The sequence below is a fragment of the Chamaea fasciata genome, unplaced genomic scaffold, assembly GCF_029207755.1.
Source record: "Chamaea fasciata isolate MVZ Bird 193981 ecotype frontalis unplaced genomic scaffold, bChaFas1.0.hap1 SCAF_9, whole genome shotgun sequence".
NCBI lineage: Eukaryota > Metazoa > Chordata > Aves > Passeriformes > Sylviidae > Chamaea > Chamaea fasciata.
In genome coordinates, this window is record NW_027094094.1 from 7,564,074 (window position 1) to 7,584,688 (window position 20,615).

The 20,615-nt window shown below is 37.3% G+C and overlaps 1 protein-coding gene across 5 annotated transcripts in view; it reads right to left on the reverse strand.

The window, feature by feature from the left end:
• ATRNL1 (attractin like 1) overlaps positions 1-20,615 on the reverse strand; it is a 433,474-nt gene that overhangs the window by 375,526 nt on the left and 37,333 nt on the right. For all 5 annotated transcript variants that reach the window (XM_066190865.1, XM_066190863.1, XM_066190866.1 and 2 more), the window contains exons 2-7: positions 18,882-18,965; positions 16,813-16,926; positions 16,236-16,364; positions 12,927-13,135; positions 3,288-3,462; positions 2,071-2,158 (exon numbers count right to left, since the gene is read on the reverse strand). In XM_066190865.1, coding sequence (XP_066046962.1) covers positions 2,071-2,158; positions 3,288-3,462; positions 12,927-13,135; positions 16,236-16,364; positions 16,813-16,926; positions 18,882-18,965 — 799 coding nt within the window. The remainder of the gene's footprint in view (positions 1-2,070; positions 2,159-3,287; positions 3,463-12,926; positions 13,136-16,235; positions 16,365-16,812; positions 16,927-18,881; positions 18,966-20,615) is intronic.

Consider the following 20,615-nt stretch of genomic DNA (forward strand, 5'->3'; position numbering starts at 1 on the left):
CAGTAAAATGAGGTTAACTGTCCCACATGAGTTCTTCATGGTAGACTTTACTGGTATTCCATTGCAAAAACTAAAAACAGAAAGTTACAGTAGGAAAAAAAAAACGCCAAACTTGGCAAAGAAAGTCCCTGAAATCAGTTCTGAAGAAATTAAAGAGCTAACCCCTATCTTTAGTATGTAAATTCCTGCTTACAAATGTGTCCATACCAAAAGACTAGTAAGGGTGATGCAGAAAGGACAGAATTCAGTGAGTGAAGCAGACAAACAGATGAAGAAAAATTCGATGAAAGCATTTGCTTTTTTCTGAAGAAATCAAAGATCCAGATGATACACGGACCTGAAATTTCCAAAAGACACTTGATAATATTCCTCATGCCCTAAAGGAACCAAGATGTTCTAGAACAAGGAAAGCAGACAACACAAGACTAATTAAGTCTATAAAGTAAAGTTTGGGGGAAAAAATAGTCATTTCATAAATGAATAAAGGTCATTAGTGGTGTCCCACAGTCACGTGCAACTGAGATTAGCTTGTTCAATATGTTAAAAAAACCAAGCTGGCATGGGGATGAGTGGAAAAATAGCAATACCTTTTGACTACACTATGTTATTTAAAACAGGTAAGACAATGGTCAAACACACATAATTGCAGAAGAATCTCCTAATACTGCATGTGCAATACAAGAAAAATTTAAAGAGTAAATAATGCTCACATGCATAAGGGTGAAATGATGCCTATGTGAAAAAATGATTTAAAGTCTAAATATATGGGGATGGGTTTTGAATTGCCTAGAATGAGATCCTGAGGATGTAACTGCCACTTCAGTAAAACTATCAATTCAAAGCCAACAGCAGATTTTCAAAAAGCTAAAGTACCCCAAGGAAATAATAGGAAAAAAATTATACCCTGAATTCCCTTAGACATCAATCTCTGAGGTAAGAACACACTAAAGACTGTGATTCCTCCTTTTTCAAAAGGGATATAACAGAATTAGAAGAGGTAAAGCCAATGGTACAGCGTTATCTAAGGTATGAAATATCTGCCTTATAGAGGATTATTAAAAACACAAGGAATTTTCAGTATGAAAAAGAAATGGCAGAGGGTGTGACAGCCTTGCAGAAAATCATGACTAGTATGAGGAAACAAATGGAGAATAAGAAGTAGGGATTATCAAAATTAAACCAGCTAGTACTGGTTTCTGAAAATGTTTTATTTCTTAAAAAATATTCTGGAATTCGTAGGCACAGGATGATGTCAATGTTAAAATACGTGGTCCAAAAATTGGGAAAAGAATAAATAAATAAACAACAGGGATTCATAATTTTTCCACAAAAACACTATCCTATTTTAGGAAATCCCAGCTGCAAAGTAGGACAGTATTCTGAGGAAGCTTCTGTAAGTTCCTGTCATTTTTTCTTATATTCTTCCCCAGGCATTCACTGTTACCCATTATTCAAGAGGTGTTACCAGGCGAGATGAGCACTTTGGTCTGACTTGATACAATCCTGTTTGTCCTGCTCTGCTGGGGGTGCCTTATGCAAACAAATGAAAAATTGCAGTACCAATTCTGCATTTCTCTGTCACAGTTAAGAAGCCTGTCACCCTTTGTTGCTCATCTCCCTGATAGCCCCCTCAGGTATATGTTGGATCCTTCTCTCCAGCCCCATCTCCTTGTGCTCCTGGATTCCCTGAACAGTCCCCACACCTGGGACATCAAAGGTTTGCCAAAGGACCCTGCCACCAGCTCTGCCTGTGGGGTCCAGCCCCTGGGAATGGTGCCTGGTGAGCAAGAGCACTGCCCACAACCCTGGTTATACCTCACACACACCCCTCTGCCTTTTATTGGCAGGTTTAGCTCAAGGTTTATTATGGTCAGCACAGTGATTGAGAAGTATTGCACAATCTCTGTTCCAAAAACCATGCAATACACCTAAGTATTGAAGAAAACATTTAATACAAAATATTTAGAAATTAAATTTTCATCAAAAGTCTCTGTTCATGGTGACTCAATTTCAGATCACTAACTGCACACATATATAAATATATTTTACAGAACACTGATGAGGACAAACCTGATACAAAGCAAGAGTGTGTCCATATCTCTGGAGTGGCCCTTTGGATACAGGCACTACATTCCATATACTGCTTTCCAAATTGTAGCTAGAAGAGAAATAGAAGAAGAAACATTTTCAACATGCAGAAGAAATAGAAGGGCTTGTATGTTCAAACCAACTCTAATTCTCACATGGTAATTCGTTAGTGGGGCAACACGACCCTTTGAACTATTACAACAGTGCACTAACTTGTGACAGTGCACTAAATATTCCTCAAGTAGAATAGGAGCAGCTCTTTAAGGGACCCACAAACAATTTCAGAAAACAGGAGTAACTAACAAAAATCATAAGACTTGTTCTGTTATCAGTCACATAAAAAACCCGCCCCACCATGGAGCTCATGCCTCTTGCTTTTGCACTACTCTGAAGATTTACTGTTGGGCATCCTCTTAACTATATGGTTGATTTTAATTTCCACTATATTTTCATTAATTAATCGATACACAAAATTAGATAAAAGAGGTAAAAAAAAAAGAAATTACAAAGGTAGAAAAGAAAAATCCAAAAGAGGATGGGATTTGTTCTAGATTATTGCAAATGTGAGGAAGAAAGCAACAGGTAGACAACAACAGCAGAGGTAAACATGTTAATTATATTCTAATAAATATACACTAACACTTGCATTTGCCACATTTAGGGTCTCCACCTATGAGGTTACTATCCAAATCACCTGGGTCCTATTCACAGCTGCTTCAACTTTTATTTTCAATAGGTGGTCTAATACACACACATACAAACTGCCATAAGTAAAAAAAAACGTGGAATACAGGTGACCTGCCTGACCCTACTGGCATGGCACCAGCAGGCAAAGTGCAGGCACTAAATACAAGAGTCCTGTAACCACAAATTGACATCAATAATGCACGTGGCTCTCAAAATGTACTGGGTGGAAATATCAGCAGTGAATTTCTTTCACTGTTTTATCACCACAAAGCTCTTTATGTTTTGCAGTTTTTCACCAAACTGAAGTACACATAAATATCACCTACAGTTTGATGTTGCCCATATTTTCCCTTACTATGATCATAAGAAAATTACAAGCATAAAATCAGACCGTTAATAAAGAATCTAAAAGAGACATAAACCTTTCAGCTAAATTAGAAGCTGCCTCCCTGGTAGGATCTGTTTTCCCTAAGCCTCATCAGAAAGGACATGGCAAAGGAGAAATCACTCACTTCAACACCATTTGGAAGGAGCTGTAGTTGAAGGTGTATCCACCAATCACCCACATGAACTTCCCGTGGAGGACGGCCTTGTGGGAAGCACGGCCCACAGAGGGGCTGAAGGGCTTCACGTTGGGCAGGATCCAGTAAGACTCCGTGGAGGGGACGTTCAGAGAACAATCTGGACCTGTTTTGTAAACAAATGTGCAATTTGTACAATCTGTTAGATGGGGATGTTGAAGCCAATAAAGCAGAAACAGGGGAGGCTTAATTACAGATGTCAGGATTGCTCATTCTGATAAAATATGGTGTATACTTTTATGTTCAACAGATGCTCAATGAAAAAATTGACAACATGGGATGTCAATCTAATTGAAAGCATTAGATTAGCTCAAATAATAACAATTCATTTCTGCATTCTTCTCAGAAAACAGACTGTGAGTCACAAATTGAAAGAACAGCACAAAGCATCACATTTTTAAATGACCAGTCATTTAGGTCTAAAACTCTTAGCACTGTATGTTGCCTCTTCAGAAAAACTATACCGTATTTGAACCAGGATAGATTTATATCAAAGTAAATAAGTAAATTATAATATGCATTATACTATATTAAATCTTAGAAGTAAAAATTTGCCTTTTGTGAATGCCATTCTGCATAATTTTTCAGGAAGAAAATACACTATCAAGTGCTGCTTATCAAAATAATGAGTTCAATATTTGAATTCTATAAAATTTTATAGACCATTCTACAAAGCCACCAAACTCACAACTACTACATATTATTTTCAAACACATTTCAGCCAATCATTTTTGTCAAAGTAAGAAAAGTCAGCAAAACACCTAATTTTTTTAGCTATAGGACTATAACAATCATGAATAGCAAAATCAAATTTTTATTTGTTCTGTAATAACAAAAATGTGATCTCTTCATCATCAGTTTATGCTCTAGATCTTATTTAAGACTTGAATATATATATATATGTATATATATAAAAATATTGCTGATAAAGGCTATTATTGAAGGGCCTTTGAAGAACCATGGAACAAGTTCCTGTCTGACCATGTGACTGAACAATAAAACAATACACAAAATTCAACACATTTAAACTGAAAACTAAATAAGGTACATTTTAGGATCATCTCAGGATAGCTCATGAACATATTACATCACCACTCAGCAATGGTCAAAATAAAGAATTGTGCCAGAATCGAGAATACTGTTACCCCACTGCATAAATCTGTGGCTTGTGTAACCTTAGAAAACTGTGTCTACTAAACAAGAAGAGATTAGTGCTGGAGACTGTTTACAGGAGAGTAATAAGGATGTTCTGATTACAGAAACCACTGAATTCCTTTGAACTACTGACTTTTTCACTTGGAAAAAAACAAAATTTGGAAGTGAATTATAGATGTCTATAAAATAAGTGACAAAGAGAGAATCCACAGTCTCTCTGAATATAAAGAGCTGAGTTTTATTAAATGCAGCTTGAAGAAGCCACGTTCAAAGCAAACAAGAGACAGTTCTTCATGTAAAAAGTATCAGATCCCTTTGGCAAGGATACTCCCCTGGCAAAGGGTGCTCCAGATGCAAAGATTTACATGTGTCAAGGAGAGACCAGACATAATTTCAGAAGAGAGAGCTGCTGAAGTTTACTAAGTAAGCTAAATAAGTAATGTACATCAAGTTTACAATCATTTTAAAACATTATCTTGGGGGAATGGGAGTGCAGGGAGATTATGTTTTTCCAATGTTTATTGTAATTTTGGGGACAACTTGTTACAGTTACTTCCTATACACAACAACCAGGCATCCAAAGTTTACAGAACCAGCTGTAAAATTTTCCTAGTACACTACGGAAGAATGATGTCCACTTGTATCCAAATTACCTTCCATTCACTAAACGATGGAGACACTCAGTTCCCATAGTTCATTATACCTTCTACTCAGAAAAGATTAATGGTATCTGAATGGGGTCTAATGAGAGTATGAACAATTCAGTATATTATTTCCTAAGCGTTAATAATTGATACTGCAATAAGAGTTGTAACCTCAGCAAAATCGTGAATTTGGTAAATCAGTTGAGGGAACAATTTGAATATAAAAGGGTTTTAAAACAAACAATTGATTAAGTATTCTTTGATCAGGGAAGAGTTTAAAATGATGGGAAGGGTGCCTGCAGGTCAGAAGGAGCAGCCGCATCCCTCGGTTGTCACCAGGAGCCTCCGGGATGTCGCGGCCAGCAGGGACACCTGGTGGCGAGTGGCGGGCAAAGCCAGAATTCCTGCGGCGCAGGAATCCAGACACAGGCAGCCGGCACCGACTGCAGTAAAACGAACGCGAGAAAACCGCCCCATACTAAGTTAAGAATGCAAAACTCTCAACCAGATCAGTGATGGAAAGAATGTCACAGACAGCCCTCTTCCAGCCTCAGTGCTTCATCAGAACTGAACGACAGGAAAGGTGAGAGGGAAAGCCGGAACACCACTGTGCCACAGTCTGAGAAAAGCCTTGGACTGGGAGGAGCCTGAAAGATCATAAAGAACATCCAGCTCCAACCACACTGCCGTGGGCAAGGGCTGACCACGTTATGTATCAATCGGGACAAAAATGGAATACACAGCTGCAAAAATGCAAAACAATAGAATAGTACTGGCCTCTACCAAAACATCATTTTAAAAGCAAACTCTTTTGTATGGCTATTGCTTTATAAAAGCAAGGTAGGACTTATAAATCTCATTTATAGATTTTCGTACTTGAATACATACACCATTATTTCAGCAAAAATACATATTCTCTTCAGAAAACATCACATTCACTAAATGCATGCCTTCTGTGCAACAAAGAGCACTACAGCTGCAGAACAAAGATAATGAAAAATACGGGTTTTGTTATGTTTTACGCAAATATGATTTTTCTCCATTCATTTAAAATTGAGTTTCTTTCTTATCTTCCTAATGTGTCAGTCAATCCACTGGGGGGCAAGGGGGGGAAGGGGAATGCTTTAAAAACAGCAAACAACTTCATAAACCTGAACTGGAAGTCAATTATGTTATCCTCTAAGGTGGGAAAAAAATTCTAGAGGTTTTAAAAAGTGATTTATGCCCACCACACAAAAGAAAGAATCTAATTTCTATTTATTGAAGAGTTTCATGAAAAGCCAAAGTGGCAATCTGTTCCAGTAGTTTAAGTCATAAGATAAATTTCCACCTAAATGACTAAACATCATCTATCGTCTTCAAACCAAATCTTTTCCTTTGGGAGCACAGGAGAAAAAACCAAAAGTATTGATGTGTTGAATATAAACTTCACAATGCTCTTCATACAATCTAATCAAAGCGATTTTAAAAGTATTTGTTGTTTATTCTGGTTTTGTTTATCTGATCGCTTGAGTTGAGAATTATTACTTGAAGATAATTGTTCAACCACCACAATTCAGTGGTTGAAACCAGTCCTACAGTCAGACCAGTTATGCTAGAATGGCTCAGTAATTCCTTCCAGGCATTCTAACAGTAGGTGTACCCATGTGCCCCTGCACAGCTCTGCAATATCTGTCCCGGATGTAGTTATTCCTCCCATCCTGCAAATAATCTTGCTGAAAATGAGACTCGGTGGCAAGCAGAGAGATCCTGGTGAGGTGTCCAGCTAAAGCAGCAGGGCAGCATGCTGTGCCAGGACTCAGGCTCCTCCAGGAATGTCACAGAAATCCTATTGCACATGAGATGATGCAGTTCTTGAAATGCCCCTGGGTGCTGTTACTCAGCCCTGTTTGTCTCCTCAGGCAGGAAGAGTGGATCGTCCAAGGGCAATCTGGCTGTGGGGGATGTGCAGGGTCAGTCTGAGCAGGGGAGCCAGAAGGGCTGTGGGGCTTGCCATGGGTGGGCACTGCTCCATAGTCCCAGTTCCAGATCCCACACTCGAGATCAAGGAGGCTGGCACAGAAGATAAGGCCAGATGTCACAGCATTGTCTGCTAGAAGCAGGGAAAGCTTTCCTAGTCTTCCATGACTGAGAACAAGTACAGTCTCTGTTAGACATCACTCAAGATTTGTCATCTTGAATGAAAACGGGTTATGCTTCTCACTCTTTAAAAGAAGCAGGGACTTTCACATCAGCTGTAGGTGACAATACCCATTGGACTGGAGATTCTGAGACTCCATCCTAATGGCAGCAGGGTACCAAGCTCCAGTATCTCTGCTAACACCTTCTAGAAAACTTCACAGCTCAAAGACAAAATCCTCCTTCCAATTCCCAAACTGATGACCAGTTTATCCCAATTTTTCTTCTACCAGTGATGTTATCACTGTATTTAAAGACCTGGTTTGTCTATACACTCCACAAATGCTTATAAACAGCAACACTCTTCCCCTCCCAGCCTTGATTTTACTTGTTTAAACAAGCCATGCTCTGTCAGTGTCTTCCATAGCCCTGTCCATCCTAATGGTTCTCCCTCTGGGGCTGTTTCTATTTGTATTCATAAAACTGTAGTAACAAAACATGAAGCATACTACTAAGGCTTTCATATATTTAACTGGAATTTCTGTGACTGATCATCCTACCAGTGCACTTGGCACTTTGGAGTTTGCACACTATATAAAATAATGTTAATTAGTTCATGCTCTAATTGAGATAGACAAGCAAGTCTTCTCCCATGTTACTTTCCACATTTCAATCCAAGACTATAAAACAAATTCTTAATACTCTTAGTCTCTAAATGTATTAATTCATAATTTACACTGAAGTAATTAAATCCTACACATTACTTGCAGACTTGCTTGTAGGATATTCTGGTTCTCCTTCATATTTAAAGTACCTTCTACCTTTGCATTACCAGATTTCATTAGCAGCCTTGTGGGTAGATTACAAAAATTATGTAACAATATCAGTCCCAAGATCAGCCTTTAAGGAGCACTGATACCTTTCCATATGTGTTCAAGACACCCACTCACATTCCATGATGAAGCACCTGAGTTCCTCTTACTGTTTCCTCATGTATGCACTGCACTCTTCAGTTTCAATGATCTCCTGTCATCAAATGCTGAGGTTCAGATAAAATATATTGCATTTTTATGTCAATTTTCTTACAGACTATCTTTGTATGAACTAATTGATAAATTCAGATTTCAAGTGTTTTGTTAATAATCATAATATATGTTTCATTATTTCTTTCCTCGAGTTATGGTCTAGAACTCTACAGTGTGCTGAAATGAAGCTAAGAGGTTTGGAGCTGCATGAATCACTTTCTTCCTAATCTTTAATGAAGGTGTTACCGATAATGAAGTAAATTTAGAATCTTACCTTATCAAGGAGATCAGCACTATCTATTTCTTGTATTCAGGACAGAATATTGCTTGGGATCATTATTTTAATCAAGTTCTATTTTATTACATTAAAGTGTATGCTTTTTAAATAAATATTTAGGTCATAGGTTTATTCTAAATGGATTACATTTTTCATTAAAACTCACAAATAGCAGGGGACTCCCTTCCTAAATCTCATCCTAATTAGACACAGAGAGCATTATCAACCCCTTTAACGCAGCCATTTAGTGAAACAAATCAAATAAATTCTGCTAAACTTGCTTTCACTAATTGTCAAATGATACCATAAAGGTATTTAAAACCGGAGTTGGCTTTTCATTTACCTGTGATGTTCTTTCTCTTGCAATAAGGATGCTTGATTTTTCTCACAAAATTCTCAGACACTAAATTTCCAACTGCAATAGCTATATTTTGTTTAAAAATTGCACAGTCCTCCAAGGATGCTTGTCAAATTGTTAAATTCCAGCTGAAGATAAGTCTAAAGAACATTTCCAGTACGTATGAAATAACCATTTATTACAAGATAATTCCTTCCTACCAATTCTACAGAAGTAAACTTTCCTTAGACACCTCTCATTTCTATGATCAACATTTAAAAAATCTACATATATGGAGCACAGAAATAGGATTTTAACTTAAAACTGCGGGGACAAAAAGATTGTTTGGATATATGTCTTTATATGCACATACAGTATAAATGTACATATATTTAAGAGGACATTTCTCAGAGTGTAAAGCTGCAGCTTTTCCTGTAAGAATCGATACTTGGCTGGGAGATGACCTGAAAAGTAAACTTGAGACAAAGACAGCATTATCACAGGGCAGAACAGTTATAAGAAATCTATTTTCTTTTTCCTTCCAAAAACAGGTCTGTCCAAAGCAATTATCCGTGACAGGTCCTCATCTCTGAAGACACAGACTTGTGTGCTTTCTGCCTAAGAACATCAGGGCACAATGGACCAAAATCTGATTTCAGACCTCCAGGCACTTGGCACAAGCTCTTCCCAGTGCTGCATTTCACCTGCTGCTGGCTGAGCCCCCATCTCAAACCTTACCCACCAGGTTCAATAAACCAGCACCACAGAAGCACAGCTCTGCTAAATCTCAGTGTTGGGGAAAAGACAGGCCAATCAAGAAAGTTTGACATCAAGGCCTTCCACTGAAAGTGGGAACAAACCCAACTCCAGTGAGTCCTTTCAGGATAACCTGAGTTAGGCAGACATTGACAGAGTTGTTCTGGTCATACTCAGGATGCTATTAGAATAAATGCCACAGTACCAAGGAAGCAAAACACTGATTTTACACTGCAGTAGTCATAGCTTCTTTTATACTTCCATTGTTTACTCTTCTCCTTACAGAAAGGCTCATGTTTCCCTAGAGAGATGTTATAAAATTCAAGCTGCCTGAATTGCTAATGGACTTATTTCGAAGTTAATTAGTTTAATTTCAGAATCTGGTCTTCTGCTATGTCTCTATCTGCTAGGAGCTGCTCTGTAGGGAGAACCAAGTAACTATACATGTTCCAGAAATTTTATTGGTGTTTTAACTTTGAATTAGGGCTGAATGCCTGTTTGGAGCTAATGTGCATTATGTGCAACCCTACAGCCCATTTTTGGTGTAGTTCCTTATAAAAGGAATGCACTTCCTCTGTTTCCAAACCATGTCAATGCAATCCAAGACACAAGAAAGGATCAGATTTGCTTTGAAGGAATCCTAGCGATCCTCTTAAAGATTAATTTAAACACACCCTCTAATTCCTAATAGATTCCCCTTGCTGATGTTCAACAACCAAAGTATCAATAAAGTTTCTCTTAACTTCAAGAGAGTCTTCAACTCTTTTTTTTTTACCCTGTCACCCAGGAGTCAGCAATGTTATCAGCATTTTCAAAGATAGCCCACTTAACCCTCTTAAAAATGTGGAACTGTTTGTTATCCTTCCAGTCATCCTGAATTTTTTCACCTGTCACAGAAGTTTTTAACTGTTTGGAAAAATCTCTGCTCCTTTATAGCCTGAAACAATCCAAGACACGGTGTTCCTGGTATCAAAGAGAATCTTCTGGCTGTGAAAACATATTCATCAGAAACATCTTTCTATAAAATTCTTAAAGAGGTCAAATTGTGCAAGAGCCACCACTTTGGTCTCAGCCATGTCCCCATTTCTCTTTTACATGTGCCTAGCAAAGAAAGAGAGAGAGCAAGTCAGTAGTTTTAAGGTTTTTTTTTTTTCCTCCCAGAATTACATCCACAGCCTTTTATCAGCAGGCATTGACACATTCCGTTAGATAATATCAAGACAAATTAGTGAGGAAAGGGACAGTGTAATACAGTACAGAACTCAAAGAAAATACTTCTCTAGGCAAAGTTCAGCCTCCTGGGTGAATATTTTAAATCAACCAGATTTTCTGTAAATACTAAATTTTGCTCTTGCACCAACCACCTCAGAAATATTCAAGATTACTAAAAATACTTTGATTAAAAAATAAATACACTTCACATTCTTTTAAATGCAACATCAGCTAAAAATAAAAATTATGTCAATTATTTGTCTTCAAAGTCTACAAGTTTTTATCAAAGCTTTATTCTATATTTGTACAACCAGCAGACAGCTGCACATATCTACAAGATCCTTGTATTAAATTCCACAAGACATATCTAATAATCAGAGGACCCTGATTTTTACTCAAGGAAGTTATTCCACCCCAAAGAATACCAAAAATATTCTCTTTTCTCAGAAAGCTTGTTTTAAATGTGTTAATGTTCTTCAGAGCTGCTCCTTCAACAATAACCACTAGATGTCACCATTGTAAAAGAAAAACTCCATGCAGTAAAATAGGAAATTCTGGGATTTATATTCTGAATCAGGGGTTCTAATTATAGTGCATCCAAATCAATGCACTTCAGTGATTTTTTTCTTTTTAATACAGGCACTAAGGTTACTCAAAAGAAGATAAAAAGAAAACAGTGATTAAAAACGAAACATGAAATTCTACCCTAAAGCATACAAATCAAGACCCTTCAACCACTTGGTTAGAATTATCAAACACAAGAAAAAATTGTCAGACAGCAAGAGAAAAAATTACGATTCCAGCATTGCAAATAATCTGCACAGAAGTAGTGTCAGTACAGAAACTACTGAGAATACAGGTATAAATAAACCAAGAAAGAGAGAAGGAAGTAGTCTCCCAGAGAGCTTAAGGAAAGTTTGGGATTTAGTAAGGGAAAACAATTATATATCCAAGCAAGCTCATCTGTGACGGAATTTTAAAAAATTAATTGAAATCTATTTAGATTCAGTGAAAATCCAAGGAATAATGAAGCAAATTACCTTCATATGATCTGTATGAATGAATGTACAGAAATGTTAGGTGAAAGGAAGGTACTAGCAATGATAGTCAGATTTTTAATTTTTTTTTTGCTTAAAACTTCTAATTAAGTTCAAAGCACTGTATCTGAAGGCATAGCCTAAAAAGCATTTCCAAAGATTTGTGACATTCCCCCATTTTGTAGTAAGCGATTAGACATCGCAAGGAACCCATGCACAACTAAAAGGGCAATAATCTTGCTGCAAATTCTACTGACTACTTGTGGACGGAGATTAAGCCTTCAGGATCTTTTTGTGCATTACAGTTCTGGAAGGTTTTAAAGGACTCAGGAGTAAGTCTACACTATTTCCATTCAATGACCATATTGCTAAACCACTTCCCTTCTGTGGGTGCAACTGACTACCTTTGAATGAATAACTCATTCATTATTAAGAAGGGAAATGTATTAGATCTCATCGTGACTGTGGAGTAATAGGTGTGACAGTTAATAGAAGTTAAAAAGCCATTTCCTTTGACAAGCCTAAAGAAACAATAATAAAACAGAACAGAGGCAGGAAGTCATGGGAAGAGGGCATATCAGCTAAGTAATGTGGAGGGATTTTAATATTTCTGTTAAGAGAATGGCAATTTCTAAGCATAGCAAGCTAAACCAATTGAGACTTGTAACAGAAGCAGTAAACAATAAAAACAAAAATCCACAAGCATCTAGCACAATTATAGTAAATGAATGAAACATTTAGGATCTTAAATAATTTATCTGTAATGAGAAACAATGATTTATGGTACCGACAGTAAAGTACATCCATTAGCCCACACAGACACTCTTGTACCATTATAACAAAGCAGTTCACCTTCCTTTTTCACTGAGAGGCTGCTACAAGTAATACCCAACAAAAGCAGACAGTGGATACTTCAGAAAACTCTAAAAATATGATGCAATGATGTGACAATAAAAGGAGGGCAGGGAGAAAATCAAATTACCTAGACACTAAACCAAGCAAAGCTTACCTTGCCAGCTGTCATTGCAGACACAGAGCTTCTCTCCTGTCAGGTCACAGTAGCCATGATCTGGACTGCCACAGTTGGCTTTGCAATAGGGAATGTCACAGGCCTCTCCTTTCCAGTACTTGTCACACTCACAGTACACCCGGCTCGGTGCCGACAGGCTGGTTGTGCACTTGCCATGTTCTGAGCAGTTATTAGGGCAAGAGTTAATTCTGAAAGAAAACAAATATGAAAGATAAGGGAAATCATCACCCATGAGCTGATGACAGTCATTTCATGACAGTATTCCAGCAGTATTTGTTAGATAAAGTATGTTTTACCATGAAAAATTTCTGATAAAACACAAGTTTAATGATGATTTTACAGGCAAAGGAGCTCAAAGGGCGTTGATCCAACCTCACATACAAAGTCTGTGGTGCACTCAGGATCACAAATACCTTGCACTGCAACAAATATTAACATTAAGCAGAAGGACAGGCCCTGCCTGGACAGACCACTACCTATTTTTCTCCTATATTCCAGTATAAGCACTCAGTCCCTTCAAATGCTTGCTATCTCTAGAAATACACTGGAAGTAATTGAGCTTAAACTCTCCACCACAGGCATACATTTAAAGGGTTTTCCTGAGTAGCTTTGGTCCATACTATGAACAATATGCCTAACATCTGGGGAGAGTAAAAGAGGGAAAAAAAATAAGGAAAAATACAAGATGGCTAATATTCAGAAACTACTTACAGGTAGAACTTCATGCTTTGAATCCTTAATAAAAGAGCCACCTTAACTCTGCAGTCCAAGGTGCAAAAACAGGAGAGTCTAGGCTGAAAGAATCTGTGACTGTTCTGGGAGTTAGCATTTCTGTGAGACACCCTACCAAACACTGAGATCACAGGCAACTGGAGTGCAAAATTAAGCCAAGTGGTTCCAGAAATGCAGGCAACTCCTTGAAATGAGGGACGATGGAGGACATGGAAGTATCTGGGTTCAAGAGTTTCCATGAACTCAGGCAATATGCTGAAGTCCAAGTCGGATTTGAAACTTTTTTTGATGACTCATAGCAAAGTCAGAATAAAGTGTTACTACAAACCTCTGATGATAATACAGACACTCCCTGCAGATGTGAGAGATGGATACTGTTCATTCAGTCTTCCTTACTGAATGAAGCTCTAACTGAATGGAGAAAGAACTGTTAAAAGTTAGCAAAGAATTGTTCAGGTCTGGCCTTTGACAAGATATAGTCGTGGTAGGACAGTGAGGAGACATGTTGTTGTCGTCTAGAGACTCATTTCTCAAAGGACTGGTTCTGTTACACTGCTAAAATAGAAAATTCCACATCTGACCATCATTCCAAATCTCCTGAGGGTTTTACCTGGTAACACACATGGCATTAAAACCATTCATGGCATTAACAGCTGTATGCTACAGCTGTGAAGAACCTCTCCCCCAACCTCACAGGGAGTGAGTGTTCTGCAGGAAGGTGAACAGTGAAGTTTTTCCATCAGGAGATATTAGTTGGAAAGTAGACCATTTTCCACTCCAACTGGATCATTAAGAACTCAAACAAAATGATGAAAAACTGGATCAGCAGAATTGGAAAAAAGTTGCCTGACTCCAAGGAACAGAAAATTCACTCAGACTGTTCTGGAGTAATTACAGTTGCTTGCTATTGAAATAGCACTTTAGATTCTGTGTTTCTGTCTTCCCCAAAATAAAGGAATACAAGTGGTCCATCAAGATGAAGTCAAAAAATAAGGAAGAGGGTAACAGAAGCAGAATGCAATAGACCAGTGACAGAAGCAAAGTTAATGCAGCCATAAAAAGTAATTGTAGGTACTTCTTTATCATAAAAAGTGTTACCGTTGGCTTATTAAAAAAATGTTTTTAAAGTATCCATTGCAATAAAAGACACAGAAGAACAGAATATCATAGAATTTCATGAGTTGTATATGTAATAGAAAAAAAAACTGGCAAGTTTTTTCATTTATTTTACATCTACAAAAAAAATTAGGTAATGATATGTAGCATGCACCACATTACCAAGTAATGAAAGAATGCACATACACTCATTTCTTAAGAATGCCAAGTCTTATTGCCATTTGCTCCCAGGACAAATAAAAAAAGCACAATAAAAGCTTCAGGGATAACTGAAAAATGTAACTAATTACAATAGAAAGCCTGCCAGGTGATTGCACTTTACTGATGTCAACTGACAAAAATTAAAAATACCCAGTCTTCTAGACTGCCATTTCCAATGCAACATAGACAGTGAGGCCTCCCAAACTTTGAATAGCTATTTATTATCTGGTCAGAGGTGGGGAATCTGCTGCAAATTACAGCAATATTCTTCCCACAGACAATGTACCAAGTACTGTGCCAAGAACAAAGCTATGTTCAGAAACACAAATAGGAACTTTAAACTAAGAAAGAATATGCCAAAAAAATTACATGTACTTCAACATAAGAAATGCAGCGCTGGCCACGACATCCCAGTAACTGGTATTTCAGAATCTGAAGGGACTGAGAGAAAGGAACGGGTGTCTCTTCAATCATGGAGAAACTGTCACATGAAGAAACAAGTCCAACAGGACCAAGCAATTCCCTCTTGAACCAAGGCATGCAATATGAAGAGATGTTGCATTGGGTCACATTCACATCCCAAATGAGACAGAAGTTGCAAACAGCTGGTGCTTATAAAAAGGAAAAGGCTCAGGTGTGCTGGATGCATCTTTGGAGCTGCTGACACGGAAAAGGAGGCTGGACAAAAGCAATCATGGTCATATCAGATTGGACTTTGCCATCAGAGAAACTAAAAGACACACAATGCAGATAAGATCTCTGAAGGTCGAGTGTAGACTGAGATGGCAAATAGGAGGGGAAACACCCAGGGAGATGAAAAGAAATGGAATAAAATCTTTGGCTGGCACAAAACTCCAAGTGAATTTGCTTGGAAGGTTTCAAAAGCCATAGTATATTCACCATGAAAAATCAAGCAACAGATGATCCCGGTTCAAGAGGAGGGAATTTATATGACAGCAGATATAATCTCCCTTCTAGTCCATATGACAACTGTATGTGTTGGATAAACACTGTAGGGGATACATTCTAGTTCCATATGGCACAGGAAAAACATACTCTGGGAATAGCCATGTGACTTCACTCAAAAAAACCATACTCTGTCTCTAGGAGTTTTTTTCCCCCAAACTCATACCTTAGTAATTTATTACAAGCGCAGCCCCCTGGTTTTAGACACCACTGAGTATGACTCTTATGCTATTGAAAAAAGCAAAGGTAATTACTTAGTAGGAAAATACTTACGAATAAAAAATGTTAAATCCCGTTAGGTTATAAGCAGCATCACTAAAAAAGTGTAGCAATGCATAGCCAGATGTGGTAACCACTTCAGGAACAGTTTCATTTCCACGCACTTCAGGGACTATTAGACCACTAGAAAAGAGAAGGAGAAGAATGTTTTTAAGTAACCTTTGGTATATTTAGGGGAAAAACAAAAGGAAAGGGAGTTTGGTATTCTGCTGATTAACTATATAAACAAGATGACTCAAATATAATTTTAAAACAGGTATATAAAACTTGTCCATGTACCTGCAAGGTAAGTCAGGGGTTTCCAGGAAAGTGCCTGTGTACAAGCATTAACATTCCATACAATGTCAGCAGTAAGTATCCAAATAATGGATTTCTGCTATGATTATCTAACCAAAACTGTAACATTTTGGGATGCATTCTAATACAACTTTACATACATGTTCCCATAATATTAAGATAAGAAAGCAAGCTAGAGTTAACATATTAAAGCCTCTAATGTTACTTTGTTCCCCAATAACTGAAAATGTCCACACATGACTTCATGGACAGAAAGATTAGTAAATACACTCACCTAAATACAGCTATTAAAGGTGCATATATTGAATCTCCATCATATACATACATATGGTCCCAGCTACATTCTGTGGCAAAGTGATTAAATCTTAATCTCAGTATTGCATTTGGGCTGAAAAAAGAGAATATTGATGTAACACATTATTTACAGAATTACTGAGATCATAAGATCAAGAACTCACAGTAGAATTGATCATGCCAACATAACTCCATTAAAACATTTTGAGTAGTAATAAATATTTCAAAGTGTTAAATAGCAAAAGGTAGGGCAAGCAAATATTTCCCTTTATCTTAGAAAATTTAAAAAGAACATATTCAGTCACAGCTAATAATCCCTAAAGTTAATAAGAGGCTTAAGTTCACTAGATTTTATCAGTGTTCAGAACTACAAATTTAGAGCAATTAAAATATCTCATTTTGATACACTAAATTTACTTTACAATGTCAGGACTATGAACTTTAAAGAATCTTTCAAGATAAAATCACCTACACATCCTCTTTCCAGTATTACGCTAATTATTTAAAATAAAAATCTTAAAACACAAATCTATAATTTCAACCAATATTAATCCAAGTGCCTGCATCCTCTCCCCTCTGCCAACACATGGGAAATGTCACCAGATTTTGGCTGAGGTCCAAATGGACCTGTAATCTTTCTGAAAGGGGAATTTTCATATGTCACAGAATTACCAGACATACATACATATATATATATTCCACGAAACGTAATAATTATTTTCTTGCAGTTCTCACTACTGACAGGCTTGAGTGCAATTTGTCAGTTTGGAAAACATGTGGGGTTCTGTGACAGATCCTTTGGAGAGAGCTCTTTGTCCAGTTTTGAAGACAGTATTATGCACATATGTGACTTCCCTGTGTGCTGACATTTGGCACGGTGTTACTAGTTGCTTTACTCCTCCCCAGACTGTGCAGCACACTGATTCCTTCAGCCACCCACTCTGCCATCTCCTGAGAACAGGAGGAATGGAGTGGGGAACAGCTTCAAAGCAGAGTTTGCCTACAGTGCTGAGGCTTGTTTCCACTTTAGTGCAGTGCAGTGCAAATATTCCTGAGCTAGCCTGCCTGAGTAAAAAGAGAAGTCTAGCTAGGTCAGACACATATCCAGCTATAGCCTGGTCTTCTAGATAATAAAGATTCAATTTAAATGATTTTGCAAACACCCTTCACTGCTGCTTTGTCTAAATTACCGTCTGCATATAAGCAGACCGAAGTTAGATCAGACACATCATTTCTGAGCGGCAGCAGCAGAGCAGATACCCAAGGTAACTGAGATTATGACAACATGGAAAACCAGGAGTTAATTTTCTTCTAGAATTTCAGTAGAACTGTGAAGTAGAGTCAGCAAAATCCTGACCCATATCCTGGGGGTTGGAGGGAATTCTGAAATGTAACCAATTTGTGCCATTAACACTTAGCCATACTAATTTATGTGTCTCATTATTTCTTCAGAAATGTCTGTGTGTTTGAGTGCTGCATAAACGGAAAAATCAGCAACAGGCATGAGGCATCTAAACTGTAGGCATAAAACTATTTAAAACTAAGTACATGAGGAACTGTAGAATGCAAAAGAAAATACTTTATAGAAGCACTAACTTGAAAGAAACAAACAATCGAAGAAGCATTCTGTACTTGAGGCCATTCCTGATTTATCACTGATATGAGTTAAATAAGATAAGTCAGGTAATGAGTTAAATAAAGGGATTCTGTAACAACTTTTGGAACTTTCATAAAGGCACTCAAATATACAACAAATCTGTCACTGGGTTTTGAGGGCCTGCAGCAACAGCCAAATACTGATGTCAGCCTAATTTTTGCCAGCAATTTGAATGGGAATGGAATTTGGCCAACTCTAAGCAATCCGGAAAATCCTAATACCATTTTTTAAAATTCTATATAATGTTTAAACAAAACCAAAACAAACTAACAAAACTCTAAACTGTTCATGTTGTATCATCATGCAGTCTCTACATGAGGAGTTCCTATGATCTCTAGAACACATAGTACCAAATTGTTCAGAAAATTTAAGCTATGAAAATAGATACTTACTATCCTTCAATTAACCATGTGCATTTAGTTTTATATTTATAATTTATAGGTCCATCTGTTAAATATCCAGAAGGTTCTGTTAACCTACAAGAGGAAAAACAGTGCTGTAATAAACCAGAGACAACAGAAAATGAATCATCAACATGCCAAGAGAATCTTTCTTGATGGAAAGAAAACTGGTATTGGGGAAACAGTGAAGTCTCTCTTCCATATTTCTCATCACACTATTTGTGCTCATAAAAACTTGAATTCTGATTGTTCTATATCGTTGATCTGCTTTCTTCCCCCAGGCTTTCACTTGTATTTTTTCTAGTTCAGTAGCAAATAATTTAAATTATCCTTCACACGAAACGGATCCAAGCCAAGGCAAGGGGGGTTTGTTTAAGAGCATTTTGGTTTGCTTTGCTTATTTGCTTTGTCACTGCCTTACAACTTACTTCTGAAATTAGACAACACCAGTCACACAAAAACTCTCCTAGATCAAGACAAATTAAGATGTAAATTTGAATAAGCACATCTGTCAGCCTGCTGCTTTGTTATTCCTAGGCAGTACCCTGTCTCTGCACAATGGTCTCCAGTGATTACCCAGGAAGGAGTAAATCCCTGCAGATTCTCCACACAGCATTACACCACCTTCAATGACTTGCAGCTCAGGGACACTTACAGTCCACAGCTGTGCCTTTGGGTTCATGCTTTGTACCACTCAAAATGTAATGATCTGTGTTTTATTTCCTTTGTTTCTCTCCTCTGCCCCTTTTCCAACCTGAGAAATCCTCGCTCACTGCTTTTAATAAATCTTCTGTGTTCTCCTAGAGCCTGCTGAGATGCAACAGAGATCAGCATATTGTATTCAAGATGCAAGTGAACCATGAACCTGTACAGTGGCAATATTATTTCCATTTTATTCTCTATTCCCATTTAAGATTTTATTTGCTCTTTCAACAACTACTATTCTGACATTTGAAACAGAAATATCTGCCGTAACTTTTTTTTTTTGTGATAATAGTTCAGTATTCATCACATATAGAAACTCCTTTTATGTAGAAAGAAGAACCTTTTTCATCCATTCATATCTATTACTTTGTATTAATCTATGCAGTGATAAAACAGCAGATGAAATTCAATAATCTACTAACATAAAAGCTCTCTGAAAGAGCCTGGTATCTTCAGCACATTGTATCTTCATTAATCCATTATATTTTGTGCATCCTTTAAGATTATGTTCAGGCCTTAGCACAGACCATCCCACTCTTTAATAACCAATAACAACAAATATAAATACATCCTCAGAAATACTCATTTCTTTCACTATATTGTTGAAAGAGCATCATTAGGAATAGGTATCACTAAAAAAGAAAAGCTTTGTTCGGCTGCTTTGTGTGCTTTTTTTAATAATAAAAGGCAGTAATACATAATATTCCAATCAAAATCATTTCAGTGCTGACATATGATTTATATACAGAAGTGAAGTCCTATTTAGCAATCCACAAAACACATATTTTCCTGGAAGAAGTGTGAAACATTACAAGTACTCATCCGCAATCATGACCATTGCCTTCTTAGTAGCTGTATAGTGCAACTGAGGTGACTTACAAGAGTTGTTTTTATTAGATCAGCTCTTTGGTGCTAGTAAAGTACAAACAATTTCCCTTGTCTCCTAGGATGATCATTTTTTGATAAGTAGTTTCTTTTCAAAGTGTAGATAGTCTTTGAAACAGGCATTTCACTTTGTTG